At 33.1% G+C, this 15,192-nt stretch overlaps 1 protein-coding gene across 3 annotated transcripts in view; it reads right to left on the bottom strand.

Moving 5' to 3' along the window:
- Nucleotides 1–15,192, bottom strand: part of LOC149803820 (uncharacterized) — a 101,807-nt gene that overhangs the window by 5,561 nt on the left and 81,054 nt on the right. For 2 of the 3 annotated variants that reach the window (XM_089953632.1, XM_089953634.1), the window contains exons 11-12: nt 4,838–4,899; nt 3,993–4,146 (exon numbers count right to left, since the gene is read on the bottom strand). In XM_089953632.1, the coding sequence (XP_089809758.1) occupies nt 3,993–4,146; nt 4,838–4,899 (216 nt within the window). The remainder of the gene's footprint in view (nt 1–3,992; nt 4,147–4,837; nt 4,900–15,192) is intronic. The other variant, XM_089953633.1, reaches the window with a different exon arrangement.

The raw sequence follows: 15,192 nt of genomic DNA, 5'->3' as shown, positions 1-15,192 counted from the left end.
TGAAAAGTAACAATAACTGTCTTTTTAATTTTATTTGATACAGGGAGAAAATGTTATAATAAATAAAACAGATTTTGTTACATATATTTGTAACCTCCCATATTCAACTGCTTCAACACTGCGCATAATTACAGTACTCCATCACTACAAGACCCCTCAGTGTAGGACATACCCTTTATAAGACAGGTATAGGCATGGACTATGTTTCAGTATCTGAGTTTTACTATGTATAAAATAGGTCAACATAATGTGACCTCAGCATTGTAGTGTGGGAAAACTGAACACAACCTTTTACAGATGCCCAAAAATTTGATTTACAACACACTTCTATTAATATTACATTTAGCTAGGTAAGCAAGGTTTTGAAATAAGAAAATGTCATGATTGAGATTTAAAACATACATGAGATAATTGAGATTAAATACAGTACCATGAAAATCTTTGGACAGGAAAATAAAATTTCTTTTCATGTTTGAAGTTTTTAAGCTCATAAAAATTACACATTTTTAGTGTCCTAACACTTATCCTATGGACACAACAAGTTTGACATGTAATAAGTATGATTGCCACAAGTCAGGTAAAAAGCCTGGCTTACCTATACTATCAATTTAAGAGTAGAAGCCTTCATCTACTTAAAATTGCATTGATACATCACAGAACCTACCCTACCTTTAATTCCATTTATACAGCACTGCCCCTGCCCCACAATTAATTCCATTGTAACAGATTAAACCCCTATCTACTAATAATTCCATTATAACAGCACAGTCCCTGATCTACCTATGATTCCTTTATAACAGTACAGACCTTGATCTACCTATAATTCCATTATAACATTAGAGACTTTTATCAACCTATAATTCCTCTGTAACAGTACAGACCTTAATCAACCTATAATTCCATTATAACATTACAGACCTTGATCTACCTACAATTCCATTATAACAGTACAAACCTTAATCAACCTATAATTCCATTATAACAGTACAGACCTTGATCTAAAAATAATTCCATTATAATAGAAAAGACCTTTATCTACCTAAAATTTCATAATAACATTACAGACCTTGATCTAGCTATAATTCCATTATAATAGAAAAGACCTTTATCTACCTATAATTCCATTATAACAGTACAGACCTTAATCAACCTATAATTCCATTATAACATTACAGACCTTAATCAACCTATAATTCCATTATAACAGTGCAGACCTTAATCAACCTATAATTTCAATATAACAGTAAAGACCTTTAACGACCTATAATTCCATTATAACAGTACAGACCTTAATCAACCTATAATTTCATTATAACAGTAAAGACCTTTATCGACCTATAATTCCACTATAACATTACAGACCTTGATCAACCTACAATTCCATTATAACAATACAGACCTTGATCTAAAAATAATTCCATTATAACACAAGAGACCTTTATCTACCTATAATTTCATTATAACATTACAGATCCCGACCAACCCTTAATTCCATTATAACAGTACAGACCTCAATCAACCTATCATTCCATTATAACATTACAGACCTTAATCTACATATAATTCCATTATAACAGTACAGATCTTGATCTACCTACAATTCCATTATAACAGAAGAGACCTTTATCTACCTATAACTCCATTATAACATTACAGATCTTGATCAACCTATAATTCCATTATAACAGTACAGACCTTAATCAACCTACAACTCCATTATAACAGTACAGACCTTAATCAACCTATAATTTCATTATAAGAGTAAAGACCTTTATTGACCTATAATTCCACTGTAACATTACTGACCTTGATCTACCTACAATTCCATTATAACAGAAAAGACCTTTATCTACCTATAATTTCATCATAACATTACAGATCCTGATCAACCCTTAATTCCATTATAACAGTACAGACCTTGATCTACCTATAATTCCATTATAACAGTACAGACCTTGATCTACCTATAATTCCATTAAAACAGAAGAGACCTTGATCTACCTACAATTCCATAATAGTACATACCTAGATCTACCTATAATTCCAGTATAACATTACAGAACTTGATCTACCTATAATTCCATTATAACAGTACATACCTTGATCTACCTATAATTTCATTAAAACATTACAGACCTTTATCTACCTATAATTCTATTATAACAGTACATACCTTTATCTACCTATAATTCCATTATAACAGTACATACCTTGATCTACCTATAATTTCATTAAAACATTACAGACCTTTATCTACCTATAATTCTATTATAACAGTACAGACCTTGATCTACCTATAATTCCATTATAACAGTACAGACCTTAATCTACCTATAATTCTATTATAACAGTACAGACCTTGATCTACCTATAATAACATTAAAACAGAAGAGACCTTGATCTACCTATAATTCCTTAACAGTACAGACCTAGATCTACCTATAATTCCATTTATACAGCACATACCTTGATCTACCTATAATTCTATTCCAGCAGTACAGAACCATATCTACCTGTAATTCTATTGATTCAGCATAGACCCAAACGGTATAAGTTCTGATCTACCGATAACTCAGTTTAACTAGTGGAGACCTTGACTGAGCTATAATTACATTCTAACAGAGCACAACTTGATCAACATATAAACATGTTCTAACAGAATAGTACTGACACTGATCTACCTACAATGCCATTTTAACAGTACATACCTTTATCTACTTATAATTTCATTCTAAGCCCTAATCGACATAAAATTCCTTACCTAATAACGAGGTGTCCACTGTTGGTAATTTGCACATGTTAAACATGATTAAATGTAACGGTTTTATTTATGCTTTATATTTCAAGCAAAAATCAAATTGAACAAATACAGAACCTGAGATTGAAGGGGAAAAAAGTTCAAACCTTCCATATGCTTAAAGTTAGTACACCATCAGTATCACAAGCTTAAAAATCCTCACATCCCATAGGATCTGCTTCATTGGTAATTGTTGAAAACCTGAACATTTTAGTAAGCTGAATAAATAAATGTAGAATATTTTCTCTTCCTATGTTTATACTGAATAAATTTCATAACCACTCATTAAAAATTCACATTTTTTCAGTACCATACAATGAAATATATCCAGTATTAACAGAACTGAAGTTCTGAAGATTAAACTTATTCTCCGGCATTACAAGCTAACTACTACCAATTTTTGTAAATCTGCCGGACCTTCATAGGTTGATCGTATACAAATATGCAGCCACGGAAATTTTTTGAATTGGGTTGACCTAATCTGTCACAGTAAATTACATTTTTGTCATTTTGTAACTATTTGACCTTATGTGAAACAATGCAAGTCTGATCCATCAATGTGTCTCACCTGGTTTATCATTGTTGTCAAGGTATTAGGGGAAATAACTTGAGATGCAAATTGTATCTGGTCAAATTTCTTTATCAAAGATTAATTTATGTGTCTATAATATAAGGTAGTTTTTGTTTCTACAGGTACAACTTTCGTAGGCACACACAATCAAGCATCATATACCATGATAGGAAATCTTATATTTTAAAATGTGAAAATGTAAGGATATATTTTTCATATGTGAAAATATAAGGATATATTTTTCAAATTTGAAAATATGGGAATAAAAAAATATAACATTATTTTAGCAATAAGTCTCTATAATTCACACTGAAGTCTATAATAAATGTTATATTTTTTGTTCACACCCACGGACCATGGCAGTTAATATGAGAACACTTCCACCTTAATATGACCTCTCCTTCATAGTTATTTGGTTAACCATGTTTTATAATGTAGAATAAGGGTAAACAATTATGGGTCTCCCGAGTTAAAAAGAAAATAAAAATAAATAAGCGACAGAAAAGTAATTGCAAGCCCTGGTATTCACTTTCACAGATTATGTACCACTATTCCTAAAGACTAATCCTCACAAAGAAATTGAAATGAGATAGTCTATGAGAGTATAATTAAGTTGAAGTTTACCACTTGAATCAAGCTGCTTGAATTTTTCCTTTCCATCATGGTTTTGGAAGGTGTCTCCTTAACAAAAGCCTCTATTTGTGCTAGGCAGTTGGAGATTTTCTCTACATTCCTGGCAGAGTTAATTCTCTTACCCTTAGCAAGGTCTCCAATTTGTCTGCAATATGAAAGATAACATGCATTATACAATGCCAGTGCTAGATCCAGAATGGATTCAAGTGATTCTGTTTAAACTCTTTTTCCAGTTAAAAATTATACACTTTCCAGAAGAACCCCACCCCCCCAACTAAATACAAGATGTAAAATTTCCTGAAAATCTATATAAAATAACATACAAATAGTACATGTAAAAGCCTTAGAACAAGATTAAATTTAAACAATTCCCTTATACACTCTAAGATTTCTTGGGATTTTTATGCTGTTTCTTCCAGTAGTTCACGTCAAAATACATCTCTCAAGGTGGAAATGGCTACACTCAACAATGATACTCGTTCATCCTGTATATATCACGCTGAATTCAGACACAATGATCTAGGGAAAAAATTACTGAATATTGTAAATCTGTGTGCAACTTTTCAATGGAAATACATGCCTTTAAGATGAACTGCATGCCACAATGGCACGATAGTAAACAGTGTTGATACCCTATTCCTCATATACATTAGAGATTAATACAAGTTTATGTGCCAATGAGTTGTTCTCTAAAAAAAGTAAAAGCCCCGTATTAATGCGACCCTGATATTAACGCAATCCAATTTATTTAACCACAATTATCGCATTATAGCAGGGTTCCACTGTACATTCATGCAGAAACTTGTTTTGTAAAACACACCAGGAAAGTAACTCACCTTAATCTTTTCTTCTGTATCTCTAAAAGTTCCTTTCTAAGGTGTAAAATTTGAGAATTTTTCTGCAAATAAAATCAGAATAAAATTTATTACACACCCATATATTAGCAGTATGCAGTAATATTCAGGTGTTTTCACTAACATCCATGCATTAATATTTATAAATGCAGTGAAAAAAAACTTGTATAAATCCAAATTTCTGTTGCCAAAATGATAGGGTATATAACAAATACAAAACGTATTCATACAGTGACGAGAAAAAACTAATCTGACATGGCACATAAAATATGCCTCAGCTTGATGGCTTTTTCATTACTCTATGCCATTTCAAATTCATTTTTCTCTCTCAATAAAACAGATACAAAGATATGTAGTTTTGTGTATAGATAGAACTTGCTGACACTACAGATTTTTTTTTTTAAATACTGGAATTTTTCTTTCCATTTATGCCTCTACATTGTAAAAATCTATGCATATTTTTAAAACTACAACAAATGGAAATACAGTTTTGCAGGCCTTGTAAAAATAATAAAATACAAACCTGTATTAATGAACCATCTTGAGACATGAAAACATGAGTCATGTAGTCATGTCTCAATGATATTGCTGTGGCATAATCTCAATATCCATTAGGATTTTTAGCAGTTCACTATACATGTATATGCATGATTAATGCATTGTTGATTAAAGATTAAAGACAACAAGTCTCTGACCGTTGGTCAAGGTATGCAGTTTTGAACCAAACTCTACTATGTAAGCCATTATTTTCTTATCTGACTAAATATGGCCTTGACCTTGAAACCCCAACATCTTAAGGCTTCTTTCTGGTTCTAAGTTCAAGCCATTCACAAAATTTTAAACAAGAATCTTACTCCAAAAAGTTGTTGTACCAAATTTTTGTTTTTATTGGAGTCCCAATGTTTGATTCTTTTTACCTCAAAGTCAGAAGGACTTATTCTTACTTAAAAAATGCAAGCCTTCCTTAAATACTGGTCTAGGTACATGATCTAGCCAATGACCTTACTAATTAATTGCACTTTTGACCCAAAACTCAATAGGTTTATTCTTTTACCCTTAGTGTATGTCATCCTCAACCTCTGGATGGTACATGGTTGAGGATTTTTTTTTGGGTACAGAAACCAGTTTTCTGCTGGTGACTTTGACCAGACTCCCTAAGCAATAGGCTTCTTCTTTCTTTATGTGCAAACCATCCACAAAATAATAATGTGTCTGTGCAGAATTTTTTCTTTCTTTTATCAGTCAGTAACACTGACTTTAGCATACGTGTGAACCTCCTGGACAGGAGAGCTGTCCTCCTGAGATGAGTGTCTTCCATCACTCAATGAAAATCTCCCATGTTTGTAAAATCATTATTGAACAATTTTATTTTTTCCATTTTTATCAAACCTTGCTTCAAGTGTAGTATGTTGTAATACTGCCTGTGAACATGGGAGTGTGATCTGGCTTATGCAGGCAAGATGATTTAGTTGCTAATTTCAAGTAGCATAAAACAATTAATATCCCTTTGATTCTGTGAGCAGGGTTGGTTGGCTTCAGTGTTTGAAATTTGATGACAAAGATTATACCATATGTGAGCATAAGTAATTTTGAAAGAATCAAAGACATTCAGATCGTTTTAGCCTTTCCCAGCTCCATCAGTAGTTCAAAAGCAGTCTGTAGTTATCAACCACTGTCATTAATATAGTTATAAAGCTTAGCTAAAAGTTCAACAATAACATAAATTTCATCTAGAAATACATTAAAAATTCATCAAGAAATACATTTATTATTTTTATTGACAAAATACATCATTATCTGTTTCCTGTACCAAGAAAAGAAACACCTTTTCCTTAAACCATTATGACTCTAGCTTTATTAATAAACTACCTGATAATACGTCACAGATTCTATCAATAAATGTAATATTTTCTACACTCATGTTGCTTTTAATGCACAAAAATGGTTACACAATCAAACAATTTCTATAGCATTAACTATTCCAAACAACTGATACAGATGGTGTCACTAGAGGGTGCTGGTGATCAATATTAACATAATCTCCAAATGACAAACTCATTTTCCCTTGTACTTTCTCCATATTTATATGTAAAAGCCAACATTATTACATCTGAATGTATTCCTGTTTGAAAGGTCAACTGTCTACATTTAGTGTATATGAAACTAGACCTTTCGTACAACATATTCAGCAGAAATAAATAAGGACATCATTTTTCAAAATGTAGTAAAACAAAATAAATGAATATATACCCGGACCTATAACTACTCTTTACATACTTTGGGGATCATTTTATGAAACAGTACTAAAATATGAGAGAATATTTGCATAAAAACCATGAATTTTTTTTTTTTATAAAGGCCTCCCATGCCAGCAAGAACAGCTACTCTTACTAGCATGTGCGTATGTAAAGAATGAGGTCTCAATGGATAGTTTCGTATTTTGACACCTCCGTATTTCTTAAGATAAAAGGCATGAACCTAATTATCATAAGCCTAGCATTTATAAATTCACACAGAAGCTAAATTTGTAATGTGGTTTAGATTTACTTTGAGTTAGGCTTTAAATGGATTGGCTTGTTTGATGACTGCCTGTCACATTAGACTAGCACTGGAGATCAAATGTGTAACTTGGGCTGCAAATGAACAACCAACTTGGCACGTATTTATTTATGTCTGCTACAGAGGCAAGTCTCTAAAAATCGAGATGGTTATGGGATGATGAAAAGTATGCTAAATTATTATAGTACTAGTGAACTTTATTCAGGCATAAGGCACATACTGATTCTTTGCTGTCAAAAATGAATGTAAAAAAGAGGGGTTGGTGGCAGTGTTGGTTGAATATAAAAACCACCAGTTGTAAAAGGAATTAACATGATTGCGGCAGTCATAATCTCACATGCATGCTTTCTACAAAAATCATTAGTTTATTTTTATTTGCATCTTCAGTGTAAAATTATTCTCATTTTTCTGTAATAGGTCATTGTCAGATGAAAATTCACCAGATAAACTGTCCAGTGAGACCTGAAATCAATGGCAACAATATAACATAAATTGAGTTAAAAAATACATAAATTTCATCTTATTAAAAAGCAGACATTTAAACCAAGGAATCATATTATATGGACATGTTATTAGTTATTAACTAAAGGCATTAAAAAATTTGTTACTTTTTGTGAGTAATGTATTTTCGAGGTTAGACACGGTATTTTGACAGGTGATAGTTACAATGCTATACATGTGATTCTGATTACCTAATATCATAACAATCAGATCATCCATTCCTGGGATGATTTGTATCTAGAGACACTGGTATTTAAATTAAAATTTACATTTTTAATATATGCAAAAAAGGAAACATTTAAACTATTTAAAGGAATTTTTTATGTCATTTCTTGTGGATATTTATCTAATTGAATTTTCATTTATAAAGAACAGAAAATAGATCTGTAACATTTCTCTTTGAACAAAAATAACAAACAAAACATCATATTTCTTGAGAAGTGACAGGTCCTTCTCTTTCTCTCATTTCACAATTTAACACTACTTCAGGAACTTTATAATGGTGCTCAAAATTGGTCAGAATTATTAAGATTTGGAGTGTGTGTGTATGTGATTTTGATTTTAGTGTAGCTTTAACAATTTTTCAGTCATATTGTTATGATGTCTGCATTGTGGCAGTTTATAGTGATGTCTAGCACTGGGGCATCATGCTGCAGACATGTAGCATCATGTCCCACCCACTCACATTATCCTGATATCAGGCTGACCAGTCCTAATACAAACCTCTTAATGCTGAGTGCCTAGTGAGACAGCTGTTAGTACCATTTTTATAAGTCTTTTGTATGATTGGGCTGGGGTTCGAACCCATGACCTCCTACATCCAAGGTGGATGCTCTAACCACTAGGCTACCAGAGAGTTCCAGAATTATTAAGAATTATAAAAAAATATCTAAAATTAGGGATATCCAAAATTTAACGTTACAACATCCACAATTTACACCATAGAAATGTGGATTTTCTGTAATGACAAATTAGTGGAAAACCTGTACAATATAAAAAGCTGATTGAAGAATTTCTGTCTTATGTAAATTCAAAAAATGGCAAGAGTTGTTTACTATATTGTGATTTCAGATCAATATGCATATGTACAAGAACCCTGTGTTATATATATGTAAGTTCTATTGGTTGATGTCTTTCTTTCTCCATGATTGTATCTTATGTATATCTGTATTTCGTATTTAACTTTTGTACAAAATCAAGTTACTTGTCTACCTGACAACATAGTACCTAGGGAATATCCATCTGTGTCTATAGGTTAAATATTCAGATCATTATAATTGGAGGTAAATATTTTTATTCAAATCTGAGCCTAGGACATTAACTTTCCACTTCGAAATTTCTAATCTTCTAACTTTACAAAGTGCTCATTCATACTTTATGGACAAAATCATTAATTTGGAAGTTTAGTGAATTCAGTCAAGGACATTTTGGATTATATTACTGTGATACATCAAAACTGTTAACACGTCACCACATTCCAGGATAATGACATATTAGCACACTTTAGAGAACAGGCACATCAGCATGTTCAATACTCTAATTTATTTGGAACACCACACGAAATCAATCATAAATTCATACACTTGGACTTGTAATAGAACTTTTAGGACTATTTGGGATTTAATTCACAATACTGTATGTTCTTTTTCAATTTTCACTTTGTATTCTAGGGAAATAAACGGTTTGTTGAATTTTACAAAATTGGTTGGCTTTTGCTTTATTCTATTACTTAGTTTAAGACCATAGAGTAATAACAACTGTAAAGAATATATACAATTGGTTTTAAGAGTAACATTTAATATCAAATTGCGTATGACTCATCAGTATGGTATTTCATGCAAAAATGTTGAGAGTGGGGACGGGTTGGGAAAAAAGCATAAAAAGGCTTCCAAAGTATCTGAAACAAAGAAAGTGTAAATTTATTCTTGAAACTGAATGTTCACAAAACATGTCTAAATAACCATATGAAAGAAATGTGCACATTTCAGCATGAAATATGGTAAAGTTGACTGCATAAATTGAAAAAAAGACCAATACTAAAAATAGCTGACAGTGCATGTGTGTGAATGCTACCTATGAATTTAATTGAAAAGATCTAACAAAGATCAATTCATTTTTTAATTCTGCACACAAATTATGCATAAAACATTCAAAGGAAGAGCAACATATAATTTCAGCATGAGTATGACTCAAGAATAAAGTATTTCATGGGAAAATGGGGGTGGGGGTGCACTTGATATAATGGCATTGAATGGCTTCAGATGTACCTGGAACACAGAAAAAGTCTATTCTTGTAGCTGAATGTTCATACATTTCTATGTAACCATCTGTAAGAAATATGCAAATTTCTGCTTGAAAAGACACAAGGTCATGATTTTGCAAATGTGGCCAAAGACCAGTATTAAAAATGGTGGATGGTGCATGTGCTTGAATGCTTCCTGTTCATTTATTTGAAAAGATATCATGAAGATGAGTTTATTTTTTAATTCTGCACAATTGAATGATGCAGAAAACATTCATTTTTTTCTCTCTAAAATTCTGAAAAAAATTATTCCTTGTTGCTACAAAGAACATTTCTTTCTATCTGACTACCACTGTATCTAACAAGTACTAAATCTCTGTATATTTTGGATGGTCATCAAATGTTATGGAAAACTTGCATGTGTATGATAAGAATTAATTGTCATTAGGCCAACATTCAAGACAGCAGCTAGAATAATTAATAGAGCTGTGGCTTTGTTCCTGCAACATTACATACCCGATTCAATTTTGCTTTCGGGAAACCTTATCTTTAAATTCGAGGTTTTTAACAGCAAGTAGAACTGTACCTAAAGCTCACTCATCATCACCTTAGCATGGATAATGTGCATTTCCCACTGTCTGACAATGGTGCTTTACAGAACGAGGACAGAGACATACTTATGGCTTTTATTGCTCCCTTCAACGCCTGCAAGCTACACTTACAAGAAGCTGATTGGTGATTGGAACATTCAGTACTCCTCCCATATTTCTAACATAATCACATATGATCCTCTGTTCAACCGCACTTTGCCCCTTAAAATTTTCACTCTCTACTTATGCTTGTCCATGGGAGAGGGTCAACAGGAGCTTAACAATCTCCAGCAGCTTCCCATACTTAGCATCTGACACGTGCTCCACAAAAACTTTGTCCTGTCTATCCTTCTATGGATCGAAACCTGTAAACATAACAGTACCAATAACTATTCTACTGTCAAGAAAGTCATTGTATTGTTGCAGGATGTCTTCACCATCAAGCACACTGATTCTTCTTGTTGCAATAATCAACTTCACAAGTTTCTTAAATTTGTCCCTGCTGAGATTTGTATGTCTGGCTGTTTCCTTTGGACATAGATACCATATTTCTGACCAAAGAATAAGTGATTGGGGATTTCACAGTAATCTTTTTCAACACTTCAATCACAAATGTCATACACTCCATTCTGAACTCCATTACTTCCTTTTAACTCGTGGTTGCACTTCTCAACTTTTCTTCAGCTAGTAAACCGATGTCCACCTTCTTGTATGTCAAAAGACTGGTCTCACCTAAATCTATCCTAAGCAACGTTTCTGGTGTGGTTGCCTGTTCCAAAACTTCAGGCTTGACAACTTTCAACATCAAGCATTTGATGACTATAGTCAAGTCATCCACCATAAAAGGCACCATGGGCTTATCTGCTTTTGTAGTTAGGCAGGAAAGGCTGTAAATAAAACAAACAAAAAAAAAAAACCACTCTAGCCTTGCCCTGATTAGCATGTCCTTCACTGCTTGAATTGATTAGTGTGTCCTTCACTGCTTGACTTACTACATCAAATGATTTGCTGGTAGGTTTAGGTAACTGTTTTGAATGAACCTTCTTGACATAAAGTTCAAATGAATCCCACACCTGCAATGCTCGCTGGGAAATGGGAACGTTTTCTAACCATCTATAGTCTACACATTTTAGTGACATGATTTTATTGCCAGCCAATTTCTGGTAATCTTCTCTCCTGGCATGTGAATCATTAAAAAGATAGTAAAGATTGGGCAGAAGTGAAGCGATTTCCCATTCTGTTTCAGGTGCACCTGCCTTAAATACATTATGCAAAGTATACAGTCCACATGAGCAAATATTAATTAAATCATGGCAATAGTCTGTATTTATCTGGCTTTGGATAATATCTAAAACTTTCAAATTCACATTGGGCCTGTCCATACTTGTCTGCACCATGTTGTGGATATTCAAGTGGTTCATTGTTTCTTCTCTGAAATGATAAAATATGTCATCAGCTGTAGCATGGCCTGAAATCAGAGAGGATAAATACATCTAAATCTTCACTGATTGCTTGGGTCCATGCTAAGTAACAATTAATGTACAAAGTGTCAATTTATTTATTTTTAGTTCATGTACTTTATTTTATATGTATGTACGATTTATGCTCATTTAATTTTTTTTATTCACCTATCTTTAGTAATTCCAAGGAAAATGTGAATGCAATCAATAATTAGAAACTTGAAAACTCATGAAAAAAATTAAAAGAAACTAAAACTAAAACTAAAAATAAAAATAATAAACAATATACTTAGCTAAAAACTGTGATCCCATGTATCTGGTCACAACCTGGTTTGTCCCACCATCCCAGAATCTGACATGGATGTCCGTCTGCTTATCTTGCATTTTCTTGCTCAAGGATTCATCAAATAGGACAGCAAACACACCATTGACACTTGATGGAATTAATTTTTAAGGTGTTCTGCAATGCCAAAAACACACAAGATGTTTTCCTTTCTGCACACAAACACTTTGCAGACAGAGCACTGTCTGGGAACATAGCATGAAAAACGTCAGCAATATGTTCATTTGATTTGTAGGATGCATGTGTGACCACAGTGTGCAATGTTCATACAATTTCTGACTTCAGAACATCGTTCTTGGAAAGGAAGTTGTAAATATTTGCAGATGTTGACTGTATGGTTGAAGCTGCATCAAATGGGTGTGGGGGTAACATCAATCTCATCATTAATTTATCGGAATGCAACTCTGTCTTAGATATATGTCGATGTCTCTGGCACATGTCTTGATTTTATGTTTTTATTCCAAAATAATCCAAACTCATTGCTGACACTGACGCTTCACTTTTCCGGTGTTTTGCTCCTTTACAGTGTGATTTAAGGGCACACTCACCAATAGCCCTGATGTCTATAACTTTGTTGCACAAACAAAGCTTTATGTCCGTCCTGGGTCTCCTTGACCCACTTAAAGGAGCCTTTCCATTCACGATTAAAAACACTTCCCTGGCGGCATTTTCATGCAGAAACCAAGGCCACAAGGTGCGATATAAGATATAGAAAGCCACCATACTGCCATTCCCACAATGCTGCTAAATGGAAATCTTGAGTTACCGACCAAGCCACAGAAAGTAAAAAGCACATAGTTGATCGGCCATTTTCTGCAATTTTTCCACCAAGGTTTATTTTTTTAAATAAAAATGTTGGTCTTTAATTTTCTTAAAAATTCAAGCACTTTTAACTCTTTACCTTCTGCAAGTACTTGCTGCCCTGCCTACTAAGCCTGATAAGCAGCCTGCCTTCTAGCAGCTGTTTGTAGGCTGAACCCCAGAGCATCATAATGGCTACCTGAGTGAGCATCTTGAGTTAGTCACATGCTGTTTACATTTTCTATATCAATCTTGTCCCATGCAAACTATGTAATTTAATGAAAAATAAAATTTTAAACACTTACCAATGTTTTGTGCCACTCATTTTCACAACAAGTACATATAATCCACAGGAATCAATGTTTATATTCACATATTTATAATAAAAAAAATATACCTCAATATATGTGTTTATAATATATATTAGATTACTTTTCTCACCACTATTTTGCACACCAACGTGTCCTATATTTTATTGCAGATTTGGTAATTTTTTATGATACTGCCTGAAGCACGTAAAAAGAAATCTATCTCCCTTGCATGTTCTTCTAAAATAAATGTTGGCCCTGAAACTGTTGTAAAGTTGTCCACATTTACCGGTCTCATGTGTTCCGACCAGATTTGATTGTCTCGCGTTTCATCCTTGGATTCAGATAAATCTGAAATGTCAGGTGTTGAAACAGGACTTATACTAATGTCCAATCCTTCATCTTGAATCTGATTAAAATCAATATCATCACTTTCAAATCCTTCAAAACTTCCATCAGAATCGTCATCGGAATAAATGAATGTTGACATTTTGTTTTACTGTCACCAATGACATCGTTTTAAGTAGAATTTCCCGCTTATATGCTGTAAAACTACTAATAGAATACGTTCATCATTTTATGTAAGGACTATTTTCATTGGCTAAATATTTTAAAAAAGAACGGATGCTTGTAATTTCATCCAATACAAAGCTTTAATATGAAACGTGTATATGCATATCTGGGGTTTCCCAACCCTTGGCCGGAAACGCATGTATGAGCCAGCCGGGACAGAGAGAGTATTATTAGCAGCTTGTATATGTGTCCCTGGGGTTACAAGGCTATTTTTATGGTCACATATATGCATCAGCAGACGGTAAAGAGTTAAAGGATTTTTTTTACCACCAACATGAAAAATAAGCACTTTTCAAGAGGATTTTAAAAAAATAAGCAATTTTCAAGAGAATTTTTAAAAAATAAGCACTTTTCAAGAGGATTTAAAAAAAAAAAGCGCTTTTCAAGAGGATTTTAAAAAAATAAGCACTTTTCATCCAGCAGTTGAAAATTCAAGTACTTTGCAAATCTGTGTGAACCCTGCACTCAAAATTCAATGATGGATGAGAAACAGAAAATTCACCGATTGGAATCCAGTTCAAAGGACAAAAATATGCATTCTGCCCTTCCCCATAAGCTCATTTTAAAATCTGTTACAAATGGCAAGAATGATATTACGTGTCATGCAGTATATTCCATGTTCATGTAATCTGCCAAATGTGGATAAAGCTATATGTGCCAAGGCACTGTCTGCCAACTTTAAAGCTAAACATAATCTTCCATTTATAACTTTTCTGATCTAGTCAAGTAAAACTTTGCACAAAAGCTATCATACAAACAGATGAAAACTACTCACATGGTGACCCAAGCTTTGGATGCTCACTGGGATAAGACAGGCATAGACATGCCATGATGAAAAAATTCTCCGTTCTCACTGAAATTGCTCACTCTTTTGAAGTCAAAACTGCTGATCAAATTTTGCAAATTTCCTGATTTGTCCCAAGCGATCTTGATTGATTGATATACACACACTGTATAGAT

Source organism: Sinohyriopsis cumingii, chromosome 3 (genome assembly GCF_028554795.1).
Source record: "Sinohyriopsis cumingii isolate HCF-2022 chromosome 3, ASM2855479v2, whole genome shotgun sequence".
Classification (NCBI taxonomy): Eukaryota; Metazoa; Mollusca; class Bivalvia; order Unionida; family Unionidae; genus Sinohyriopsis; species Sinohyriopsis cumingii.
This window is presented reverse-complemented; position numbering and strand designations above follow the sequence as displayed.